Here is a 24,709-nt window from a genome sequence, read left to right as displayed (position 1 = left end):
GAACTTTCAAAAAAACAATTGTGTCCTCCATTTATAATCTCATTGATTTGATTATCCTTCTTTTAGTTACTATTTGTATGGCTTTAAATGCTTTTTTAAGTTTGGAGTTTTTTCAATCTCATCCCTGAGCATTTTATTCAATTTGATTTTGTTTTTCCGATTTGATCCCTCTACTTTCAATTGCTCTATTTCTATGCTTTATATTTTTCTTGATTATTTGTTTTACAATTTCATCCATTTTAATTTTATTACATTTGTTTTTTAATTTATTTTTTGTTCTCATCCTTTTAATTCCTATATTTCATATCCCTTTCTTGATTTATATATTTTTTTAAAAAGTTATCCTTTAATATTTAATTTCATTTGGTTTTTTTATCTAGTTTTGGTCCTCATTCTTTTAATAACCTTTTTTTATCTTTTTTTTTTGTTTTCTAAATTAGCCCTTAATTATTTTCTCTCATTTTTTATACCATGTTTGATTTGCATTGTTTGGGTTTTAAATTGTTTCATGATTAGATATTTTATTTTGTTATTTTTTCGTGGTTGCCTTTCAACAAAGCAATTCTTTATTGAATTTTTTTTTTCAAATTCATCATTTGACATTTGGTTATTGAACACTTGACTTCTTCTTTTTTTGCGCTTTTTTTTTTGTTGAGTTATCGTGATTTTATATCCTGGGTACTAGATTAGTCAAGTTAACCATGGTTACCCCTAATTTATTTCCCTTAGTTTTGTTATGAAAGTGGTTTTTTTTTAACAATTTCATACTTTGAAGTTAAATTATTGGCCCTTGAGTTATATGATTTTTTTACTTTTCTTTCTGTTTGGTTATCTTGAGTGTGAGTTAATCAAGTTAACCAGGGTTAACTTGCATTTTCTTACTCGATGTTTTTGTATTTAACTTCGGTGTTTGTTGATAGGTCATTCTCTTGATAGTCTATTTTTTTTTATCTCAATCTCACGTCACGAGTTGTAGGTCAATCAAGTTGACTCGTTTTTTTCCCTTAATTTTTCATGATTTTTTTTTAATTTTGTTATTTTGCATTAAATTATTTGTCATTTTTTCACTTCTTTTTATATTTTGTTATTTCGAGAGCAGGTTGGTCAAGCTAACCCAAGTAAGCTTGCATTTTCGTTCACAGTGTTTTTTATTTAACTTTGACCTTTTTTGCCGAACCCTTCTTTTGGAGGTCATTTTTTTTATCTCGATCTCATGTTACGTGTGTCGAGTTAGCCGAATTAACTCAAGTTGATTAAGATTTTTCCCCTTGATTTTTTATGATTTTTTTTTAATTTTATCATTTTGCATTGAATTATTTGTCCTTGAGCTTCGCCATTTTTATTTATTTTTCCTTACTGTTTGGTTATTCCGAGAGCGGATTGGTAAAGTTAATCCAGATTGGCTTAAGGTTTTGTTGACGTTTTTTAATTGAATTTTGGTTTTTTTACTAGGTCATCATTTTGATTTTTTTTTATCCCGATCTCATATCATGAGTTGTTGGTTCGTCAAGTTATCCCAAGTTGACTCGGGTTTTTTCTTTTGCGTTGTATTTTTCAAAGTTTTTTTTTGTTTTCATCTTTAATATTAGGTTATTAGTCCTCGAACTTTATAATTTTGTTTTGTTTTTTTACAGGTTCTTTTGGTCCCATATCTCAGGTTGTGTTTTAGTTAATTTAACATAAGTTGCCTCATATTATCATTGCTTGGATATCATTTTTTAGTGTTGGAAAAAGTTTGGTCCAGCCAGGCATAAAGTGGGACATCTATCTAGAGAGATTTATACTCTGTTTATTTTTATGTTTTAAAAATATTTTTGAAACAAATAATTTTTTAAAATATTTTTATTTGAAATCAATTTTTTTTAGTATTTTTAGATTATTTTGATGTGTTGATATCAAAAATAATTTTTTAAAAATAAAATTTTTTTTTAATATATTTCTAAATAATTTTTTTATAAAAAAATAAAATCTCTCTGGAAATATCTAATGAATAACAGGAGAGGATGCAACGAGCACCATAAAATTACTCCTCCAGAAGGACCAATTAGCCATGTTTTCATTCGTGTCAAACTATCAACTATACGGAACCAAGCAAGGGCAGGGTGCGATAGGCCGAGCCTAGTAGGAGCCATTGACTGATCGAAGCCGAGCCCGAAGCGCGCGAATGGAGGATTGAATGCTCATCCTTCTTTCATCTTGTTAACCACCCGTTCGCTCCTCCAAGCCCTCGGCTTCACAAAACCACAGACTCGTCTCCTCTCTCTGTCTCTCAAAAACCTAGTCAATCAGGAGGAGAAGATAACCTTGACGACCTAAACCAAAATAATAAAAATAAAAATAAAAATAAAAATCTATTTCTCTTTCTTTTCCTCTCGTCGTCGTCGTCGCTCCCTTGCTTTGCTTGTGCGTTCAATACAGAGCAAGCACCCTCCACTGTTAATCCAAGGGCTGCCGGTTTCTTTTCTCTTCGAGGCATGTTTTCCGTTCGATTATTTAGGGTTTTGCGTATTTTCAATTCGAAAGACCTTATCTTTTTATTTGGTGTATCTGTTTTTTTTTCATCTCAGTTTTTACCTGTTTCGATTATATTTATTCCGACCTTTTGTTTTTTGTTCCTAGGGTTGCATAATTGTATCGTCTGATAAGATATATATTTTTTTGTTTTAATTTCGGGCCTTTTCAGCTATTGCTGGTTTAAATAATTATAATTATATAATATCCTTAATGCATTATAGAAGTTTGAACTTGTTGATTAATTAATTGATTGAATGATTGATTAATATCTAAAGTAATTTTGCTTTTGCTTGTGGATAATAACACAGGTTTATGCTTAAAAAATGTCGCTTTAATCTTTTACTGAGGATTGATTGTTGACATCTTGTGCTGTGCTGATGGCGGCTGATCAACGGAGAAATCGGCTTAATGGGGCCAGCCTTGAGGGTTGTAGTTCCTGGGAGCCGTACAGAACTAAAAAGAAGAAGAAATCGAAGCATGATTTGAATGCAAAATCTCTTATTTCTCTTGAGTGGGATGGCAACCGAAAAAAGGTTGTTGCCAAAAGGGAGCAAATTGGCATCAGTCAGAGAGATTTAAGACCATTTATTGATTCTGTTCCCCAGTATCATAATCTTTTAGCAGATGCTTTCCCTGTTCCGCGAGAAATTTTTGAGTTGAAGAATTTGACGGAGGTCCTCTCGAATGAGGTGACTATAACTTATTATTATTATTATTATTATTTGTTATTACTTTATATACATATGTTTTCTTGATTGTTTAATTGTTTTATGCCTCTATGTGGAACCTGATGCAGGTTTGGCAGACTCATTTATCAGAAAATGAGAGAAACTTTCTTATGCAGTTCCTACCTACAGGACTAGGTACAGTAGAAGTTGTGGAAGCATTGCTTTCTGGGGACAACTTTCGTTTTGGAAACCCATTACTTAGATGGTAAGTATCGATTTTAGGATGTTAGTTTTTTTTTCCTCGGAATGAACCGTTTTCTTTTTTGCAATTCCTTTGGAGATATGGCAGTACAGACATGCATGAATTTTGATTTTTTTCTTTTGTTCACTGGTCAAGACTCTATGCAGGGATACTCTGTTTTTATCTTTCACGACCTAATAAGCAAATTCCATGTGGAACTAAAGGTTTTCTTCCCCTCCTCTTTCAAAGAATGCCTTATGATCCAACCTGGTTTGGGAAAGATGTGTTTGCATGGATATATATACGAGGAACAGATTTCATACTTATTTTCTTCGCTGATTGTTCTAGAGGAATATTGTCATATTCTGGATTTTTAGCATCTAAGTAAAGAAAAGAAGTATGAAAATAGCAGCTTGAAGTGGCTGGATTTTATTGGTATCTTCCTTTTCAATTGCTACTCCTTTAGTGGGAGCAAATTGAATTTTGTGTTGCAGCATCAAGTTTGTTGGTTCTCAGTGCTTTATCTTTCTTCAATATTATATGGGTTTCCATATCTCATAACTGCTTGACCTGTTCTTATTCTCCGGGATGACATTGATACGTGTGGCTTTCCCAGTATCAGAAAATTAAAAAATAAAAACAAGGAACTCTATTGTGGTTTTCCATGAAGCTGTATCATTTTATGAACTTAAGATCCTGGTTCAAAGTTTGATTAGACTGTTTATGTGGAAAATATTGTTGCAGGGGTGCTTCACTTTGCTCTGGTAATCACCACCCTGATGCGATTCTTTGTCAGGAACAGCATCTAAAGGCTGATAAAAAAGCATACTACTCCAACTTGCAGGATTATCATAATGAGTATGACAGACTTCTTTGTTCATGTCCTGTTATTTAACAAAGCTGTTTGGGGTGATTTATGTGCCTTATGTTGTCATTAACAATGTTTGCTAAATTTCTTGGTTTTTCTGCTTATGGCAGCATGATAACATATTTGCAGAAGCTGAAGGATGCATGGGAAAGTAGCAAGGATCCAGAAAAGGAAGTTTTGCAGAAGATGTGGAGGTTCGTACCTGCTGCATGCTGTACCTTGTGTGTAAATTTCATGTATCATGTGCAAGTGAAGCAGGCATTGTACTTGCTGAGCCATCTTCCGCAAATGTTTTTTTGCCTTTACCATGCTTAACTATTCATTCCTAAAATCTAAATGTGATGCTCAATGGTCTTAATAAAGGGAAAGAAATATTTTGATCCCATCACGTGCATTCGAAGAAAAAATGGGAGTGGTACAGATGTGGAGTGTCATGTAAGTTGGTGGAAACCTGAACTATGATTTTAACTGGATTTGTAAATGTGACCAGTAATTAGTCAGTGGTTTCTGTTACATTTAAAATGCCAAATGTTATAACTCGCCTGATTATAATTAGTTACTTGACTTAGCTGTATCTAATGACATCAGACTCCTTATTTGTGTTCTGGCAAAACCATTTGTGGACAAAGTCCATTCTTGCATTTAGAGAATTTTGGGTAGGAATCAAATAATGTATAATTCTCTTTCATGATTCGCCAATTACACTTGCATGCACCATACTTTTTGAGTACTTTATTATGTTTCTGTTGAAATGTGTATTTTATACTTCTATTTTTTTCATTGCTTTGTTCGGAATGAAATGGTTAACTTTTTAGGTTTTAATTCATTCAATTACTCATTTGGTTTTTGAAGAGTTTATGCAGCCTCTTCTTCTTACCATGAAGTTCTTTTATCAAGCTATTGAGGTTCTTTGATTTCTTCATATGATAGTTTTGATCTCATTTGCACATTATTTTTTCTTAAGGAGGTCAAGAAGTGATGCAGATAAAAGAATTTCTCCTTGCGAAAATGAGTCTAAATTTCATGACCTTGGGGAGAATTTGGTGGTGACATCTGAATCCAGCTCCTTAGTTGCAGAGGAGAAAGCATCTAGCAGTGATAGTCAGAGCTCTCCTGCAACAAAGGGTGGAGAGTTTCAAAAGAGGTAATTAATCTTTCCTCATGAAGTCTTCCTGGCCATGCATTTGATTGTTGTTGCTTTCAGTTTTTCAAGACTCAAGTGAGTTTTTTTCATTTCCCAAAACAATTGTATGCACGTCTTTGATTTGTGAAATTTAATTCGAAAACTTATTCTTATGTCTCTGATTAGAGATCTTTGTAAAGGATAAATAGCTCTGCTTTAGTGTTCTTCAATCTTTGAAAGATATGAGTTAAAAGAAGGATAAATAAGCCTCTCTGTTATTTTCAGATATCTTGCTTTACAGAGCTTCCAAAATTTTAAAAACAAAATCTGAACTCTGTTTGAGGGTCACTACTGGATTCCTGTATCACTCTTCCCCCAAACAAAATCAGTTGGCTGATTTGGTTTGAGACGCATCTTTTCTGCTTTACTATCTTCTCACCACCACTTATACTCCTGAGGTTATGCCTTTACAGGCTGATGTAGGAAACCTCTTTCAATCACCATGATTGTTGCAAATATTAGTATCATTATATTCTTTCTGGGAGGGTGGAGAACTGAAAGCCTTCTGTCTTCTTATTCTTGTGCTTTCTGTTCTCCTGATAAAATTTATGCTATCCCCCCTTCAACAACATCTTCTGTCAAAGTGGGTAAATAAATGAGTTGTGCTGCCTTTGGCTCTTGTATTTGCTTTTGGACAGTGCTGGTTGGTTTGATGCAGACATTCGGGGCTTAATATCTTTAATTTTTTAATGCTATTCTAAGCATTGTAATTTATTTCTCCCATTGTTGGCTCGAATTTGCAGTAGCCTCATATCTTTTCCTAATAATAATTACACAATGGGCAGAAGATCTTAGATCTTATGTTGCCCAATTTGTCTTGCATTCCCTGCACAATGGCATAAGAATCTCATTAGTCGCCTTTGGTCTCAGGATTTTTGAGAAAGGCTCCATGAAGGAGAAACGTAGAAAGCCATTGATTGCTTCAGATCATGCAACTCCTGGAAAAGGAGACAAGATACACAAGCGCAATATCTACCATAGCGATGGTGCCAAATACATGTCGTACTTAAAGGTTAGGTTTCTTTGGTACTTCTTAGTTGGTATCCAGTGCTTTACCTTCATAGCAGGATTTACCTGATATTTTCTCTACAAATTAAGAAATCTATAGGCAAGAATCTTTTTAGTGGGGTGGTTTTATATTTTACTTTTATTATAGAAAAAGCATGTTTATGTATTACTCAATCTTAATGCTCTTATTATAAGAAAATCAATGAAAATAATAATTTTTTGACAGCTAAATTGTTCATCAATTGACCTGCTTCTATAATCATGGATCCACCATCTATGTAAAATGGATGGTTGAATTTGAAGAAATTAGATGAAAAAATCTAGAATCCACTAAGATACCTGGAATCCACTAGGCTAAACTTTGAAATCCACCAGGGATGCTTCTTGGATTTTTAAAGGAAAATCTTGGTTCAAAAGATGGCACAAGAACACATAAATTTTGAAACTTTTGTAATTTGTCAAACTAGCCTCTGAATACTTAGAAAGTGTGTGCTAGGTTTCTGAAATAGAAAATAGGATTTTAATAGAAGAAAATCAGATAAACCTCCTATTTGGACCCTGTATTTTTATGAATTCATCAAAAAAGCCTCTTTTATAAATCTGGTTCATTGAGCACATATATTTCTTATTTCTGTCAATTTAGTACAATTTGCCTAAATTGATAAAATGGACTACTCAATGTGATGGATGGAGTGGATGATGATATTAATAGGGATGAAAGTAAAGTTGATAATAACGACCCAAGAAGAGTAATCAGTTGGTTAGGGTAAATTCTCAATTTTAAGAAATTGTACTCAATAGACTGAAATTGAAAATTCATGTGTTTAATTGACTGAATTGATAACATATGAATTTTTTTGGTGTACGAATGGATGAAAGCATAGGGTGGAAATAGTGGGTTTAGCTGAAGAAAATCCCTGATAGTTCTAATGGTAGAATCTGAAAGAGCATGAGATATTCTAAACACTAACTTTCCCACATAGCTTTGAAGTCTTGAATCAATGAAATTGTGAGTAAACAATTCCTTGTAATGCACCAATCACTTGCGTGGATTTTTCTTCAAATAATTTGAGGTTCAGTTTCTGAAGCAGTTAGCTTCACTCCTAAAACATTCATTGGAGTTATTTAACTTGGTTCTCCTGTTTGTCAAGTCTCATGTGTCTACACATTCCATCCTGCATGCTTAGGTGGCTACCACAATTGATGTTTCCCTTTAGCAATTAGTAACTGAATCAAGTGATAATGAACTTCACTTTTGCATATAACAATAAGGTTTAAACATTTGCAAAATGTTGGAGATGAGGAAAATATATGCAATTCTTTTTGTTTTTTGTTTCTTTCTTTTTTGAGGATTTTGTTGATAATCTGCATTTGATATTTCAGATAAGCAAGAAGCAGCACCAACTTGTCAAGAGCATGAAGCAATCCGGTAAAAGCATTCAATCTAAGTCTCTTAACTGTGTGTTAGGTGACCTTGATACTTTGCATGTACAACCATATGAAGAATTTGTGAAAGAGGAACATAAGAAGTTGCTGGAGCATTGGTTAGTTGGACTGCACCTTTTTTACGGACACAAAAATATATGATGTCTTCCCCCTCAGAATAGGATTTTGCTTCATGTAGGATGCAATTGGCACACAAAGATCTTCCTGCAGCATATGTGATCTGGAGACAAAGACAGTTTCAGAGACAGGAGATAACCAAATCTATGGAGCAAGAGATGAAAGGCAAATTAAAATATCCAGTGGAGGTCTGCCATTCTGGCCATATATATTTTTCCTTTTCACCCTGCTCCTGTGGGCTCATATCATTTTGTTGTATGTCCAGTCCAGCAGAAATTGTGTGAAAAACTAGAAATCTTCTTTTTCTATACTAAACTTGTTTGGTTTCCAAACCAGTATCTGGAGGAGGATGGCCATGAGACTGTGCTTCAGGATCAGAGTGATCAAGGTGCAAACAAACATGAAACCAGCATGGAGGTTTATTTCTCTGTCATCATTATATTTCCCCCCCTTTTTCTTTTGCTCCATGCTTAATTATCCAGATAGTATCATCTGTTGACCAACAAAACCTGTTCGACTTAAGTCTCATTGTTGTACGATGGTATAAATATTCTTGATTTGAAGTTTTGACTTTCTTATCATTGGTTTTTCAGGATATGCAAGAACAGAACCATGAGATCATGCTTCAGGGTCAGAATGATCATGGAACAAGATACCAAGAATCTGACATTTCTGATGATGGCAATTCTGGTTCTATCTCCCCACAGGATCAGTCTCCACAGCATATTTCCTCCCTTTCTGTTGGCCAGGATCTTAACCCTGTAGATATGAATATGGAAAATAATCATGTCCGTTCAAACTCCAATTCAGATGAAGCTTCTCCACATGTATCTGAGTACTCAGGCAGCATGCATGCTACAGATACTTCCATCAATCAGGGAATCCCTATATCTTCTTCTGGTGGAGATGTCTGGTCAGCAGCTAGCATACCTAATTCATATTATGATAGTGCAAACCATGAATACATATCTACTGGTGGATTGTCACTGCCACATCAAGTTAATGAAGAGCAACGTTCTCAATTAATTGATTTGGGATCTAAAGTGCACGAAGAAGATGCTGGGAAAGATTTGTTGCACGGACAATCTGATGATGGTTCTTTCAGTTCTTACCCAAACCATGATCGCAGTGGATTGCTTCAATCTTTGTTCAAAAGTCAGGCAATGTTACCCTACCATGGTGAACAAAAACAAAACGGGCTAGATTTTCAATCACCAAATGGTGTTATAATGCAAGATGGCCAGTTTACAGGAAATCTCCAGGGGCAGCTTCAGCCTTTGCTGTCACTTGAACCGGGACAGAAGAGGCACACTGAGGATTACTTCCAACAAAATATAACAGAGGACATTTATTCCGAGGGGGGAGGGTTCTTGATTCCAAGACAAGGAAATGCACCACCAGTCATTCTGCAAGACTGGAATGTTAATCCTGTTCGTTTGCCAGCACGGCTCCAATCCCATCTAAATGATGGTGGATTGTTAACTCAGAACTGGTTCTCTGGGGAGCATCAAGTTTGCAGGGACTGGACTGGTGCAGGTGGTCCTAGTGTCTCAAACCAGAGCATTGGAAGTAATGCAGATCAAAGCCTATTTAGTGTTCTATCACAGTGTAACCAACTGCATACGAGAAACCCCATTAACCAATTGCGTTCAGGTAGCCTTGTCAATCAGCGTTCAAGTGGTCCCTTTGATTTAGTGGGGTCTGCTGAGCAGTTTGTGTTGCCGAGGAACTATGGTATGGTGAGTGGGGTCACTCCCAGGATCAGTAATACTTTACCACAAGCAGTTCACCCACTTGACTACTTTGGTGGGCGTGACACTGCAAGTTCCCTGATGCCTGATGACATGGGATGGATGACTTTGCCACACAATTCTGCTTTACATGATCCAGTGGGAAAACCGCACTTAAGCTCATGGAATCAATGAATGTTTTTCCTCACATTTTTGGCAGGTGAAGCTCAAGGTTACAATCATGAGAAGAAATGCCAAATTCAAGATGTCTTTAAAGGAAATCTTGACTTGTTACCTATAGAGGTTGTGGGAAGAGACTTTTGAGCTTATGCAAGATTTGCAGAAGTGCAAAATCTCGCGACAAATTCCGAGAAAGGTTTTTGTACATACTTTATACGAGAGCCAATTCAAACAGCATGTAAATATCCAGATGTTAGATAGGCAGGTGAGAGCAAAGATGAGGAAGGATCAAAAAGGTTCTGATATCTTCTATCTGGTAGGTACGTTACACCTTGCATTTTTGTTTTCAGTCACATTTTTTTTCTCCCTTTGTTGACCGAGAAACATCTTTCAATAATTTTTAAGGCTATAAATTGCCAAAGGCTCTCGCATCATTGTTTTTGATTTACTGGTTTTCAATTCTTTCATTTCATGCAACCTAGCATACTCAATTTACTTGCAATCTCTGTTGAACAAAATACTTCCAAGAGTCTGCACATACAGGATTTTGCGTGTTCGTTTTGTGGGAAGCTATATGATCATCTCGTTGTTGTAAAACACACAATTATCACACACTGGCAGAATATCTAGGTGGTGAATGGGACCTTTTGTCCCGTTAGAATGGTGTATGGAATAAAGCCAGAGAAGTAGATATCAATACCCTGTTTGCTTATGTTGCCACGCCGTGTTTTTTTCCAAAATTATTTTTTTATGGTGTTTTGAGGTTGTTTTAACACTGATAATATCAAAAATAAATTTAAAAAAATTAAAAAATATATTATTTTAATATATTTTCAAGTAAAAAAACTACTTTAAAATACAATAATTAGTATAATAACTTTGCAGATACCGTTATTATTTGAAGCGTCTATTCAGTGTATTGAAGGTTCAAGGTCTATTTATGTGATATTTTTATTTTTATTATTTTGTTTTGGACCATAAAAATACGGATTGTTTTAATGAAAAATATTTCATTTCTTAAATCTTTTTAGTTTGTGGATAATAAATTGTTAAAACTTAAATCTCAAATGTTATTCGATGGTTTAAAAATGAGGTACGACCATTTTGGAGTTTTAGATTAAAATTAATTTAAAATGTAACTCAATTTTCTAGATTTTACATAAATTCATATTCCACAATTATTATTTTTTAGGAAACATGTATCTACCAAGTGATTTTAATGGGATAAGTTGAGAGTTTAAAACACCTTATCATAAAAAAAAATTTTGATGAAAAACGGAAGCACAAAAAATAAAACCTTTTGAAATTAAAAGAAGAAGAAGAAGAAGAGTACACCATGTCTATAATCATTAACAAAAACTAAAAAGGTATAAGGTCAGCCACTGCTCAGTGAATCTCCTGCCATTTTTTTTTTCTTTGAATTACATTATTTTACGCTCTAAATATTAAATCAAGCTTTAACTCGGATAAAATACATAACTTACTTTAAATTTATAATAATTTTTATTTTGATCCAATAATTTATTTTATTTATTTTTCGGTCTCTAAATTAGAGAAAAAAATTGCTGGAAAACTATGAAAAAGAAAAAATAATTAATTGTCATGATATTAACACAAAAAATAGTCAAACTTGGTTTCAATGATGAGAGTTTGATAGTGGTCGATATTTTAAAGCCTTTATATACTGGACTGAGTTTAATTACAATGACTTGAGTTTGGAGATAGTGTTTTACTTAGTAGATTGAGTTTAATGATAATATCAAAGAATTCCTAAAAACTTGAATATTCTTTTATTATGTTTAAATATTTTTTAATCCAATCCACATTATAGCACGAGAAGTAAACTATATCTATAAAAAAAATTTAGTTACCAAACCAATTTTGATTTGATGGGTTGACTTGACAAATATATGATTCGAAGCTTGATATGTCCAGGTTTTAATTTGAACCGATTTTAACATTGATTTAATTAAACCTGGGTGACTTGATGCTTTAATTCACTACATGATTGACCCGTTCAAAATCAATGGGGTCAAAACCATTTTTTTTTTTGAAAAAAAAGAGATAACATTGTTTTTGATAAAAAAAAATGATCCAAGTTGATTTGATAATCCCTAACTTGAACTTTCTACCAGGTAAGACATCAACTATTATAACTGTGTCTATCAATACTAAATACAAGTGTTAATGATATAATTGGTAAGGGTTTGAACTTATAATTATATTCAACCACTTATGATATTTTATAAATTATAAATCAAACCATTCAATTTTTTTTTTACCCGAGCAAGTTAGATATATTGCATCTGACTAGGGTTAGATTTTTTTTTATAAATAATACAGATATCCATGTGTTGGGTTTAAATTGTTAATTTTCACGGGTTTGCATTTAAAGACTGACCTAAAACTTAGATCGTAGAAGTCATGACACCTCTAATGTCAGGTCTAATTTTCACATATTATACCATCATTAAATTTTAGTTACCCTCTTCTCCCCTCCAATAAAGAGAGAAAACCTTTATTTTTGTTACATTAAATAAATTTAAAAATAAGCTTTCTAATAAAAATTTTGAAGTTAAAAAATTTATAAATAAAATAAAAATAACTATTTAATCCACAAACTATCAAATTTAAAAATAAAATATAGGACATATAGGCTAGGTTAGGTTAACTGAGTTTTAAAAATTCTAACATATCATCTGAGCCCTGATATTTATTTATTAGATTTTTTAATTTATTATCATATGTAATAGCTATATTATTTCACTTTGATAAGTTAAAAGTTTGTTTGAAAATGTATTAAAAATTAATTTTCAAAATATTTTTAGATTGAAAATCTATTAAAATAATGTTTTTTTATATTTTTAATATATCTCATCAAAATGATATAAAAATTTTAAAAAATTAAATTAAAACTAAAAAATAATTTTTTTTAAATTGCAGTTTAACCTCAATTTCAAATAAAACCTAAATTAAGTTAGAAAATACAAATATTTAATATTATCCGGTTTTTTTTTACACCCTTGTAACAATAAATCAATAAAAAGTTCCTCATGCTGCTGCAAAGACAACACAGGTGGCGAAGTAAAACTAGTAAACTAGTACAAACATAAGGGGAAGGGCCACCGACATCCGACAGGGTACGGACAGACTTAACTTATCCCGCATCCGTCCCTATACTCTTTGAATTGTTTCAATCGAGTCCCTCACTCTAGTCTACAGTCTAAACAGTAAAAGTAAAAATAAAAATACATGAAATTTCCCTCCGAAGAGGACGGGCTGGTCTAGGTGGTGAAAGAGATGAAGGAAAAGTTAATGGATCACACAAAGTAAACTGAAGTGATTCAGTCATCAAATCATAACCGAAACAAACCCTTCATTTACTTTTTTTTTGTCTTTGGTTTTGGAAAAAAAAACCTTTTCTTTGTTTTCATATATAGCTAGAAATTAGAATCTCCTCAGCTTCACGCAACTTTCTTTCTAAAATTCCCAGAAACAAGGCTGGTTTTTGAAGAAGAATTGGGTTTGGATTTGTTTTGTTTTTGAGGGAGCAATGGAGAGAAAGAAGAAGGAGATGATAAGATTGGAAAGGGAATCAGTGATTCCAATTCTGAAACCAAAGCTCATCATGACCTTGGCCAACCTCATTGGTATGTAATGTATCATCTTTTTCCTCAAGTTTCTTTCTTTTTTCTTTTTACACATAGATAGATAGAATAGAATTGTGGGTTTCCTTTGTTTTCTCAAATTTCTGACAATTGGGTCCATTAGACCAGATTTCAGATTGTTTCTCTTCTATTGTGAATGTGAATGTGAATGTGAAAGAAAGAGAATGTGAATCTGTTTTATGTTTAATTTAATTAGTAACGGACTCAATCTTTGCAACTGACATGAGAATTCTGAAAAAAACTTCAACATTTTTTGTTGCAGAACATGGTTCTGACAGGACTGAGTTTCTGAAACTATGTAAGAGAGTTGAGTACACCATACGAGCTTGGTATCTTCTGCAGTTTGAGGATTTGATGGTACTGGTTATTTTTTGGTTGTTTTTATTCATTTTAGACTATACACTACAATAGCTTTGTCAAATCAAGATGTTTTTCACATTTATGTTTTGTCTCCAGCAATTGTATTCGCTGTTTGACCCTGTGTCTGGGGCTAAGAAATTGGAGCAGCAGAACCTATCTCCTGAGGAAATTGATGTACTTGAACAGAATTTCTTGACTTACTTATTTCAGGTTTGGCACCTTTTGTTACTTCATGTCGGGTGGGTGAGTTTGGACATGCATGGAATGAAACAAGTAACACTAGTTGTTGTCATGGTTAAGAAGGGAGTAGGATGACCTTTTCTTTTCTGAAAGAAAAACAAAAGCTAGAGCTTTTTTGCAACTTTAAACTGTAATAAATTGAAGAGAGGCGATTCGGTTGTTAGACAAGATGTAGCAGAGAATCAAATCAAGATGGTAAATAATTCTGCTGTCAATTTATTTTTCTGCTTGATTTATAAAAAGGTGATGGATAAGAGCAACTTCAAGATAACAACCGATGAAGAGATTGATGTTGCACTCTCAGGACAATATCTTCTAAATCTTCCCATCAAAGTTGACGAGTCCAAGGTTTGTGATCACATGCCTTTGAGTAATTTCATTTTGAAGAGATGCAAGCATGCTTAGACTTTTTTTTTGGTGTGTTCCATGGATATTTTCATGCATCTTCAAATTTTCAGTTCCACTATCCTTTTTCTTTTTTCCTTCTGTGCAGCTTGACAAGAAACTTTTGAAGGCTTACTTTAATGATCATCCCCGTGAAAACCTCCCTGACTTTGCTGATAAGGTATTGCACTAAATTGAACTTTAAACAACGCTGATCATTTGAAAACCTTCTGTACATGACTGCCTTTGTGAGCATCAATCAACACAAATTTTCCTTGTTGTTGTGGCCTCTTCATGCCTGTGCAACATGTGGAATGGTTGACTCCTAGTCACATGTCAAAACCAGTGAAAAGCACTAGCAACTGCAATACCAAACACTCCCTTATTATGCTTGCATGCAATCTTGTTCAATATATATGCCATTGCAACTTCTAAATTTCTTTGATTTTCTGCACAAGGCCTTGCACTTTGCACTTCACTGCAATTTAAGAAATAATTGATGCAAACCGTGAAAGTTTGAGGTTAAACAATATTTATAAGTCTTATAAAAGTTTCAAAATATCCGAATCAGTTGTGGATCACTATACCATGAAGGGGGATTGCACTACCAGAGCCCATACTTTCATGTGAATTTTGGCCTTAACAATGCCTCTTCATTTTTGTGTGACTTGTGTCTCAAACAGCTGCCATGAGTGTATTATTATTTTTCACGCTTAATGCTCCGCGTTGCTCACTATCGTCTTGGAACTTTGCCTAAACCATTTGCTCAAGCCATGACATATTGCAGCAACTTTCTAAATTCTAATTCCCTTATCCTGATGGAGCATAATTTTGCAATTGACTTTGTTGTTGCCTGGAGTTGTGAAATGAAAGATAATTTAAAACATTGTCAGTTGTAGGTATCCAAATCTCATGTTTTTTGCTTCTGCCATATTGTGCTATTTTCTTTTCCATGCGAAAGAGAAAGTCACTGCTTTTGGAACCAAAGCTGTTTCCTGGCCTTGCATGATGCTGGATCAGATGGAACTGTTAGAATTTAGGATCTTTAGCTGATGAAGTGACATGCTCAGTGTAACTCTAGTGAACTTTCTACCATCGTAAAATGAATCATACTCCTGAAAAGCAAATACACCAGGCAGAAATGAGCCACACTGTAAAGAAAAAATATCCAAAGCAATTTCAGTTTCAAGGATGCCTTTTGTTTATCTATTTTTGTATTTGTTAAAATTTTAGATGCAGGGTCCTCTGTTTCTTAATTTTATGTTATGCTTATCGTCAAATAGTTCATTTCAACTTGTTTGGGTCTTTAAGAAGGTAATGGCTTTAATCGGCGACATAGGTTAGGGAATTTGACTTCAGTTTTCTTGATAACTAGAACCTTGACGAATGATGCATGCTCACTCACTTGACCAATGTTGACCCATGTGATGCAATAACTTTCATGATCTTAATGACTGTCCAGTGTTATTGTGGTTGAATGTTCTTTAGTGAATGGAAATGTATTAAATGAAGTGCAGATAGGTCTTAAATTGATGATTACAACACTTATAATAGATATTGAGTTTTCTTTTCTTATTATATTTCATCCAAGGAAACTAATCTTTATCATTACTTATTTTTAGTACATTATCTTTCGGCGTGGGATTGGAATTGATAGAACAACAGATTATTTTTTCATGGAGAAAGTGGACATGCTGATTGGACGTTTTTGGGGATTTCTTTTAAGAGTAACCCGGTAAGAAATTTCCTGCCGATGATGTAAAAACTTTGTTGTAACTAATATATGACTGGACATAATTTTAGGGAGTAGATCTAAAATAGTTTGCATCTTTCTATAGGCAAATGCACGAATAGTATTTAACCATATCAAATGAAATTAAAAAAATGATCATTTTCCTTACAAGCTTATAAAGGGAATCAGGAGACATGCAATTATTTCCCATTAATGTTCCTAAACTTGAACTGACTGTTTGAAAAGGGACATTTGGCATGTAAATTATTTTCAATATGAACATTGTTCCCTTCATGCCTGGCAATTTAAATTGTTTTATGTATTCCTCATCTTTTTTCAATTCTTTCTGGGTTTTTGGTGCTTGCAGGCTAGAAATTGTTTTTGCAAGAAAGTCAAGTGGACAGCGCAAGAATGATCAAAAGAAGGATGATGACCTTAACTCTGAAGCTGATCAGGATGATTTGTTTGTTGAAAGACTCCGACTGGAAAAAATGGATTTAAGGTTGTATGCTGTGTTTTGTCAAATAAACCCCCCCTCTCTTCCATTCTCATGAACGGAAGTTTGAGAAAAGTGAAACTTATGAGGAGCGCATCTTTCCTGGTCATGCTTTTTAAATCTCTTTATTGACTTAAATATCACTTCATATAAATTATAATTTAGTTCTGCAAGTATACTATAGTTAAGCCAAAAATTACATTCTGGTCAAGATGCTTGAATTTAAGCAAAAGTTTGAACCTTGAAATTCTTGCTCCAGATCTGTGTCTGTTGTTATATGACCAAGTAAATCAATCATGGTTGTATTTATGATATCCATTCAGTTACTATGTCTTTTGTTCGGACAAAGTGGGAAAAAATGTTATAATGAATGCCAAAAGGCAAGTATTATAGTATTATACATACACAATGACACAAACACCTGAGAAGTGTGTGCTTGCTTAAGTTGCATGTATTGAATCACTTGTGGTTATCCTATGTTATGACATTCCTACTTCTTCCTTGTTCCTCCAGTGTCAGCAATTTGCTGAGCAAGACTACAATACAGGAACCTACGTTTGATAGGATCATAGTCGTTTACAGGTATTTCTTATTTTCATTTATCTGAAAAATTATCTAAATTGTCTCTCTGAAACTTTACGACCTATATTGCTAAAGGAAATAAAGAAACCTACTTTTCACATTGATGTTTCATTTCACCATCCTTTAGATCTATGTTAAGAAACCAATAAGGATCCATTAATTTCATGTCGAAATGACTCATTTGCCACAACATTTGCATGCACACACATGCATGCGCACACCTAGCCACCCACCCACTTAGGGATGGATCCAGGATGTGGCATTTGGGGGGCCTATTTCATAGAATTTATCTAAAATTTTATGCAACATTGGGTTATTTTTTAAATTTTCTTAAATTTTTTAAAATTTTCTGGGGGAGGCCACCCCCTAAATTCCTTGAACCCACCCAACCACACACACTACTATGTAAGTGCACACACACTGCTATGTAAGTGCACACACAATATTCCTTAAATTTAATGTATTGTTTATTTTATCTGTTGGGAGAGTGAGATGGAATGCCAAACTTGTTCTTCGAAGCATTCTGCATGGAAACCAATCCTTAAATGATCATATCTAATTTATTGGCATTGATGACATTTTTCCAGGCCGGCACCCACAAAATCAAAAACTGAACGGGGGATATATGTGAAACATTTCAAAAACATTCCAATGGCTGATATGGAAATAGTTCTTGTGAGATTTTAACTGCTCTCCGCTTATCTCTTTTTTGATTCTAGTATGTATTTGCTGCCCTATATCTAAGAGATCCACCTGACTTCATGTACATCCTCTCTTTTTCAACAGCCTGAAAAGAAGAACCCTGGGTTAACTCCAATGGACTGGGTCAAGTTCCTGGTTTCTGCTGTAGTTGGGCTAGTGAGTTTCATGAATAAAGTTGCTTCAGTTGACTGCACTTTGGCTTTCAATTATTTTGTTCAAATGTACTTAACACGTCTTTCTTTGCAGGTTGCTGTGATTGGTTCAGTCGAAATGCCCAAGGCTGATCTTTGGGTCATTTTTGCTGTCCTTTCCACAGTTGTTGGTTACTGTGCTAAAACATACTTCACGTTGAGTCTCTCTTTCTCTCCCTCCCATGACCTTTTTTTTTTTTTACCATTTTTGATTCCTAGAATATCATTATGTGCTGTTCTTTTTTATCACTATGCATGTGGCAAATTGGTTGTGGATCTAATGAAGGTTCACTGGATGATTTGGATTGATTCTGAACATTTTGTTACATGTTACCATCCTTCCTTTCTTTCTTTGGTTCCTAGGTGGCAAGAGCAGGACTCAAACGTGAGACCTGCCCACTGATGCAGTTCCACAAGATAGATTTTTTTAAGAGCATATGTTTTAGAAAGAAATGCGACTTCAATTTTGTTATTTTAGTTTCCTTCTTGTGTGCCACACCATACCTTGATATTCAGTTTTTCTCTAGTTTGTGATCTTGTTGCTGGTTCTTCATCACCAACTCTCCCATATTCATAAGAATGAGTACCATTGAGCTAAACACCCATTGGTCTTATAGTCTTATTTTATTCTCCCATTATAATTGGTATGATAATCTATGCAGAATTTCTTGGGGATTTGTAACATTTTAAAACTATGGGTCTGTCGACCAATTTTCTTCAAACTGCTATTTTACCTTTGGCACTTCATTTATGCAATGCTTTTAGGAGCGCACATAATTTGGGGTATCCACTCCATCAATGGAGGGGGTTGACTTGTCGTAAATTCCCTCATTGTAATGCCAAGCTCGAGTTTATTCCAATTTCTTTTTAAGATTTCATAGCCACATTCACCAAAATCTTGTTATCCTGACTGCACACTGCAAACATTATTGCTGCTTCCCATTTCAAGACTGAATACTTAGCTAGTCTCCTCTGTCTGTCACATGACATGTTCTTTCATTCCTTCAACTTTTTTTTTAATTACTGATGCGGCTAATTTTTTTTCAACTACCTGCAGGTTCCAGCAAAATTTTGCTGCATATCAAAACTTGATTACACAGTCCATGTATGATAAACAACTAGATAGTGGAAGGGGTACTCTTCTTCACCTGTGTGATGACGTGATTCAACAGGAAGTGAGCTTCAAGCTTCATGATTTCTTTTCTAGTTACTTTACAATATGTTCACTTTTTTGTTCCTTTCAATGAGCTATATAATGTGTACAATGGTTCTTTTAACAGTACCTTCTGAAGAAGATAGCTGTAACTATTCAAAACATGTAGTTGACTAATTAATATTCTTGTTCGGGTGAGGAGTTTGGACATGGGAGTGAGGGAAAGGAGGACTGGAGATTCAGTTGGTGATCAAGATTCAAACTATCACCTTTTCTTTTACAAATCCTCTCGTTTTTCATGTGCACGGGCTGTTTTAGTATGATTACATATTCAATAAAAGAAGATGCCAAATTGCTCTCTCTCTCTCTCTAAAGCATGTACCAAATTGATGCTCAAGAGTATACAGGCAGCCTGTGAACCCCACTTTTGTGAGGGAGAGAGAATATACTCCAGAAGTACTGAGCAAGTGCTCCCTAAGATATGTATGAAGTAATCATTGTCTTATTGGTGAATGATCCAGGATTGGGGACTACTTGTTGTTAACTATAAAGTAACAGATGCTTAAATTAATTCATTTTTCAGGTCAAAGAGGTTATTATTTCCTTCTTTATATTGATGGAGCAAGGCAAAGCTACTAGGCAGGTATGGACCACTTCTTCCTCTTTCTATTTTTGTTTATTGTTCTTGAATCATGATCATTGGAGGACAAAATCTCCCTTGCACTGTCTCTTAGGTATAACTTTGTTATAATGTGAAACAGGATTTGGATTTGCGTTGCGAGGAACTGATTAAAGAAGAGTTTGGTGAGAGCTGTAATTTTGATGTGGATGATGCAGTTGAAAAGTTAGAGAAGCTGGGCATTGTTGCTCGGGTAAGAAACAGTTCTCTTGACTGAATTTGATAGAACAAAATCGGAATTTACAGTTTTTATCTTAGCTAATTGATGTTGATATCATTCCACATATAGACATCCAACAAGGACCAGTTGGATAGGCAGGCATCTTTTGCATCATCTAAATAAGTTTGTCAAAAGCTTCTGCTACCCAAGTATTTCAATTTGTTGAGGCCACCACAAATGGCTTCCACGGAGACTAAAAATATAGGACCCCTGGGAAATCTACCTGTATATCTGAAAGATTATTGGATAAAAGTTAAATCGGCATTTGGCTAAGCATTAAACTGGACTTGGTACATTTGGGAGACACCTTTTTGAAAATCATGCACACTAACAATGTCACGCATAGAAATTTTGAATTTTGAGAACATTATTGCTGTTGGATAAAACTAGTCTTTGGCGTAAGCATGAATTTTCCATGCTATCTTCCGTGCACGCAAGTTGTTATCTTTTCCTCTGACCAGGAAGTAAATTTGAATACAGGATTCTCTCGGACGATATTTCTGTGTTGGGCTAAAACGTGCTAATGAGATTATTGGCACCACAACTGAAGAGCTCGTCCTCAAGGCAAAGCAGGGTTTTGCTAATTCTTGACACTGTCTGTGGAAGATGTGTTTTCTTCTCTGCCATATCTGTTCCAATCCAGCCTCTTTCCAGCTCTAATTGATCAAATACTTGTATGGAGTTGACAGTTGTGCTTCCAAGCGTCTCTGGACAGATCTTGATATCGTATTTTACTTAATTGATTTCTGTGCAATTTTGAGCTCCATTTTTCCTCCTCTTTCATTAATAATAGTTAGAAACTTGAACTAAAGAACTCTTCTGGGGAGGGAGGACATGCCACGAGCTCATGGGCTCTTCAGTTCCGTTCATGAATTGAATTCTTGAATGCATTCGAACTCTCAATTCCCCAGGAAGGTAGTTTTAGTGCACTTGATTTTGTCATATGTTGAAGGCTTTCTAATTCTATGTTGCTCGTAAATCCAATGTGGTTTAAATTCTCTTATTTTTGCTTGGTTATTGTCTTATGCGCTAGCCACACGCATATATTTCAAGTAAAAGATGAAGAAAATTTTTTTCCACTATGGTTTATGCTTTTACCTACTTTCGGGTACATGAAAAACTCTGAATTTGCCATAAAATTTACCTTCAATTGGCCTGAAACGCCAAACATTTATCCTTAATGAAAATGGTGTACAAGGCAAAAATCAATACAAGATGACGGTTGCTGCTGAACCAAGGGCCTCGCAAGCACATACAAAACAAGTTCCCTGCCTGCGCAATATAGTCTTAATATATATATATATATATATATATATATATATATATATATATATATATATTCTTGTAACCTTTTCAAAGATTTATGCTACAGATGTTCGGAAAAAGAAAAACAGAAAATGGCAATGGTGAGAAGATTGAAGTTGCAATGTCTGCACAATATCGTCTCAATCTACCAATTGTAGCTGATGAACGTAAGGTCTATCTGTACTCCTTATGATTAGTAATCTTACTGCTGCTATTTTAAATTGTATTCAAACAGGTTAAGTCTGCGTATCTATACTCATCCATCCACGATTTGATTAGAAACCTATATACTGGCATTCTTGAATGCAGCTTGACTAGAGGCTATTTTGCAGGGTACTTTGCGAAGCATCCCCATGATAACCTTCCATACTTTGCTGATAAGGTAAATGCTGAAAATAAATACCATCATGATAACCTTCCATACTTAGCCTATAAATAGACCCAAGCAAAGAGAGGAAAAAAGAGGAGTGAGCTGCCAGAGAGCAGCAGCGGCTGCCACAAGCAGCACTGCAGTGAGAGAGAGTTGGGAGTCGAGTAGAGATGATGATTCCTCCCTCCTCCATTGTTGTAGTTTTATTGTTTTCTCTCCTATAATAATATTGGCTGCACTGTGGACGTAACAAGTACTGAACCACAACGTTATATATTGTGTTTTGCCTCCAATGAGCAAAGATCAGACCACCTGCGATCCTAACACAGTGATCGTCTGGATAGTTCATCATGCTGAAAATAAATACCATCATTGCATGTTTATGGAGATGTTTTCTGGAATTAACCGTCGCCAACGCAGATTGTTAACTTATGAATTGGCGACGACCCAGAGTCCGTTTGCTGGTTATACCTGTAACGAGAAGACAGCAATAATAAATAAAATTAAAAATATTAATTAATATTTAATGTAGCATTTTTTTTAGTAAGAAGTAGTAGTAATGTTAACCTAGCTGGCTGGTGGCTTTGAATCTGTTCTCAGTTCTCTCCTTTATATTTCTCTCTCTTTATAATAGTTATTAAATCCTTTGATAAGTTAGTTTAGAAAATTTAATCAGATTTAGATTTTAAATTAAATTAAAAAATATTAAATTAGTAAAATCTAGTTAATCTAGTCAGATTTTTAATAATTTTATTAATTCAATCAAATTCAATCTAATCCTAGAAAAAAAAGATATTGTTTTAATAAAAATAATTGATTTAATAATCCACAAATTAACTCACAATATATTTGGAACCCTTTGAATTAAATTTAATTAATAGATTTTAATGAAATCTTATGTTTGGAAGCTTATTGAGTATCAAGAATTAAAATTCTAAATGAAATTTAATTTCTAAAAGAGCTATTAAAGGTTAATCCCTCTATTTAGAATTTCAAATAACAACGATTTAATATTGAAACTAACTTTTTCAAAATAATCATTCAGCCTTTTTTTAAAAAAAACCTTTGAAGAAATAAGATGAATGTAATGTGGGAAATATAGAAAACAAAATAATTTAAATTTTATCTTTTTCAACCATGTGAATTCAATTTATTTATTAACTGAAATAAAATCAAACACTATAATTAAATTTAATAATAGTAAATAATTAAATTTAATCTCTAAAAAGCTACAAAAATAAATTAGAGATCAACTCTTCTGATTTACAATTTCAAATAAGAAAATTTAATAATAAAATTAATTTTTTCAAAATACCCATCTAGCATTCTTAAAAAAAAAAAATTTGAAGAAATAAAATGAATGTAACAAGAGTAATATAGAAAACAAAATGATTTAAATTTTACCTTCTCCAAACATGTAAATTTAACTTATTTATTAATTGATTTAAAACCAAACACTATAATTGAATTCAATAATAGTAGATAATTGAATTCAATCTCTAAAAAAGCTACAAAAGTAAATAAGAGTTCAACCTCTATAATTTACAATTCCAAATAAAAAAAAATTAATATTAAAAATAATTATTCCAAAATACCCATCTAACATTCTTTAAAAAAAAAACATTTGAAGAAATAAAATTAATGAATATAACAAGGGTTACATAGGAAACAAAATAATTTGAATTCTAACATTCTCAAATATATAAATTCAACTTATTATTAATTGAATTAAAATCAATCACTATAAGTAAATTCAATAATAATAGATAATTGGTTTTAAACAACCTTACCTAGTTTTTTTTTTCAAGTTTATTACTAATAATGAACGAGTGATGTTGTCTATTGTTATCTATCCTATTTGAAGTAAAATTGATAAAATAAAATTTTTTGAACATATGTTAAGATTATGGATGATTATTTTTTGTTCAGTTTGGTTTTTATAAAAAAAAATAATCAAATCGATTTAAAAAAACAAAACCGAACCGAAACCGGTTCAAACCATCTGGTTTCAGTTTAGTTCGGTTTTTTAAGGACAAAAACCGATTCAAACTGGCTTGGCTCAGTTTTGGCTGGACTTTTTTCGGTTTGGCTCGGTTTTTTTCGGTTTGGGTTTAATTCGGTTTTTTCGGTTTTAGATTTATAAAACCGAAACCGAATCGAACCGGTTAATTTTTTCAAAATTTTATTTGGTTTTATTCACGGTTAGGTTTTTTTGGTTATTTTTTTTCAGTTTTTTCAATTTTTTTGGTTTTTTGATTTTTTTACTCACCCCTAGTTAAGACATCTCCAATGAAAAAGCAGAAATAAAAGCTAAAAGAAGGACAAATGTTTTTAGCTTTTATCCCTTATTTTTATAGATTCAAAGAGAGATATATTGAATATCCAAAATAGCATTTTAAGTTGAAAAATATTATATGTTGGTTAAAAGAGCTAAAAATTTATTTAATAGATTTTTATATAATTTTTTTTATTAGAGTTGTTTTAATTAGTTATTATTAATAATAAATAATTATATCAATATTAAATATATTAAAATACAATTAGTTTTATTAAATAGTTTTTTTCCATTAAAATACATATATAAAAATATTATATTTATTCTATTTAAAAAATCTTATTACCAATTTAGCTCTTTTTATTCCCTTGGAGATGCTCTTGTAACACGTTAAGGT

The 24,709-nt window shown here is 33.3% G+C and overlaps 2 protein-coding genes across 4 annotated transcripts; both read left to right on the top strand.

The window, feature by feature from the left end:
- Positions 1-2,047: 2,047 nt before the first annotated feature.
- LOC133692168 (uncharacterized) lies at positions 2,048-10,389 on the top strand. Its single transcript, XM_062112905.1, has 11 exons — positions 2,048-2,472; positions 2,823-3,203; positions 3,311-3,447; positions 4,168-4,281; positions 4,402-4,485; positions 5,256-5,435; positions 6,345-6,486; positions 7,866-8,026; positions 8,107-8,233; positions 8,382-8,462; positions 8,639-10,389. The coding sequence occupies exons 2-11, from the start codon at positions 2,892-2,894 to the stop codon at positions 9,968-9,970; spliced, it is 2,670 nt and encodes an 889-aa protein (XP_061968889.1). The 5' UTR covers positions 2,048-2,472; positions 2,823-2,891; the 3' UTR covers positions 9,971-10,389.
- Positions 10,390-13,215: 2,826 nt separating this feature from the next.
- Positions 13,216-21,365, top strand: LOC133692679 (uncharacterized). 3 transcript variants are annotated; one of them, XM_062113782.1, is made up of 15 exons: positions 13,218-13,605; positions 13,886-13,980; positions 14,080-14,193; positions 14,467-14,571; positions 14,717-14,788; positions 16,230-16,342; positions 16,707-16,841; positions 17,349-17,417; positions 18,005-18,092; positions 18,204-18,275; positions 18,366-18,466; positions 19,368-19,485; positions 20,047-20,106; positions 20,225-20,335; positions 20,843-21,365. In XM_062113782.1, the coding sequence occupies exons 1-15, from the start codon at positions 13,509-13,511 to the stop codon at positions 20,951-20,953; spliced, it is 1,461 nt and encodes a 486-aa protein (XP_061969766.1). In that variant the 5' UTR covers positions 13,218-13,508; the 3' UTR covers positions 20,954-21,365. The 3 variants fall into 3 exon arrangements, with proteins under 3 accessions (XP_061969767.1, XP_061969768.1, XP_061969766.1); XM_062113783.1 differs by lacking the exons at positions 20,047-20,106; positions 20,225-20,335; positions 20,843-21,365 and adding an exon at positions 19,666-19,823 and having other exon boundaries at positions 13,216-13,605; XM_062113784.1 differs by lacking the exons at positions 20,047-20,106; positions 20,225-20,335; positions 20,843-21,365 and adding an exon at positions 19,591-19,823 and having other exon boundaries at positions 13,216-13,605.
- The last annotated feature ends 3,344 nt before the right edge of the window (positions 21,366-24,709 follow it).

The sequence above is a fragment of the Populus nigra genome, chromosome 4, assembly GCF_951802175.1.
Source record: "Populus nigra chromosome 4, ddPopNigr1.1, whole genome shotgun sequence".
NCBI lineage: Eukaryota > Viridiplantae > Streptophyta > Magnoliopsida > Malpighiales > Salicaceae > Populus > Populus nigra.
This window is presented reverse-complemented; position numbering and strand designations above follow the sequence as displayed.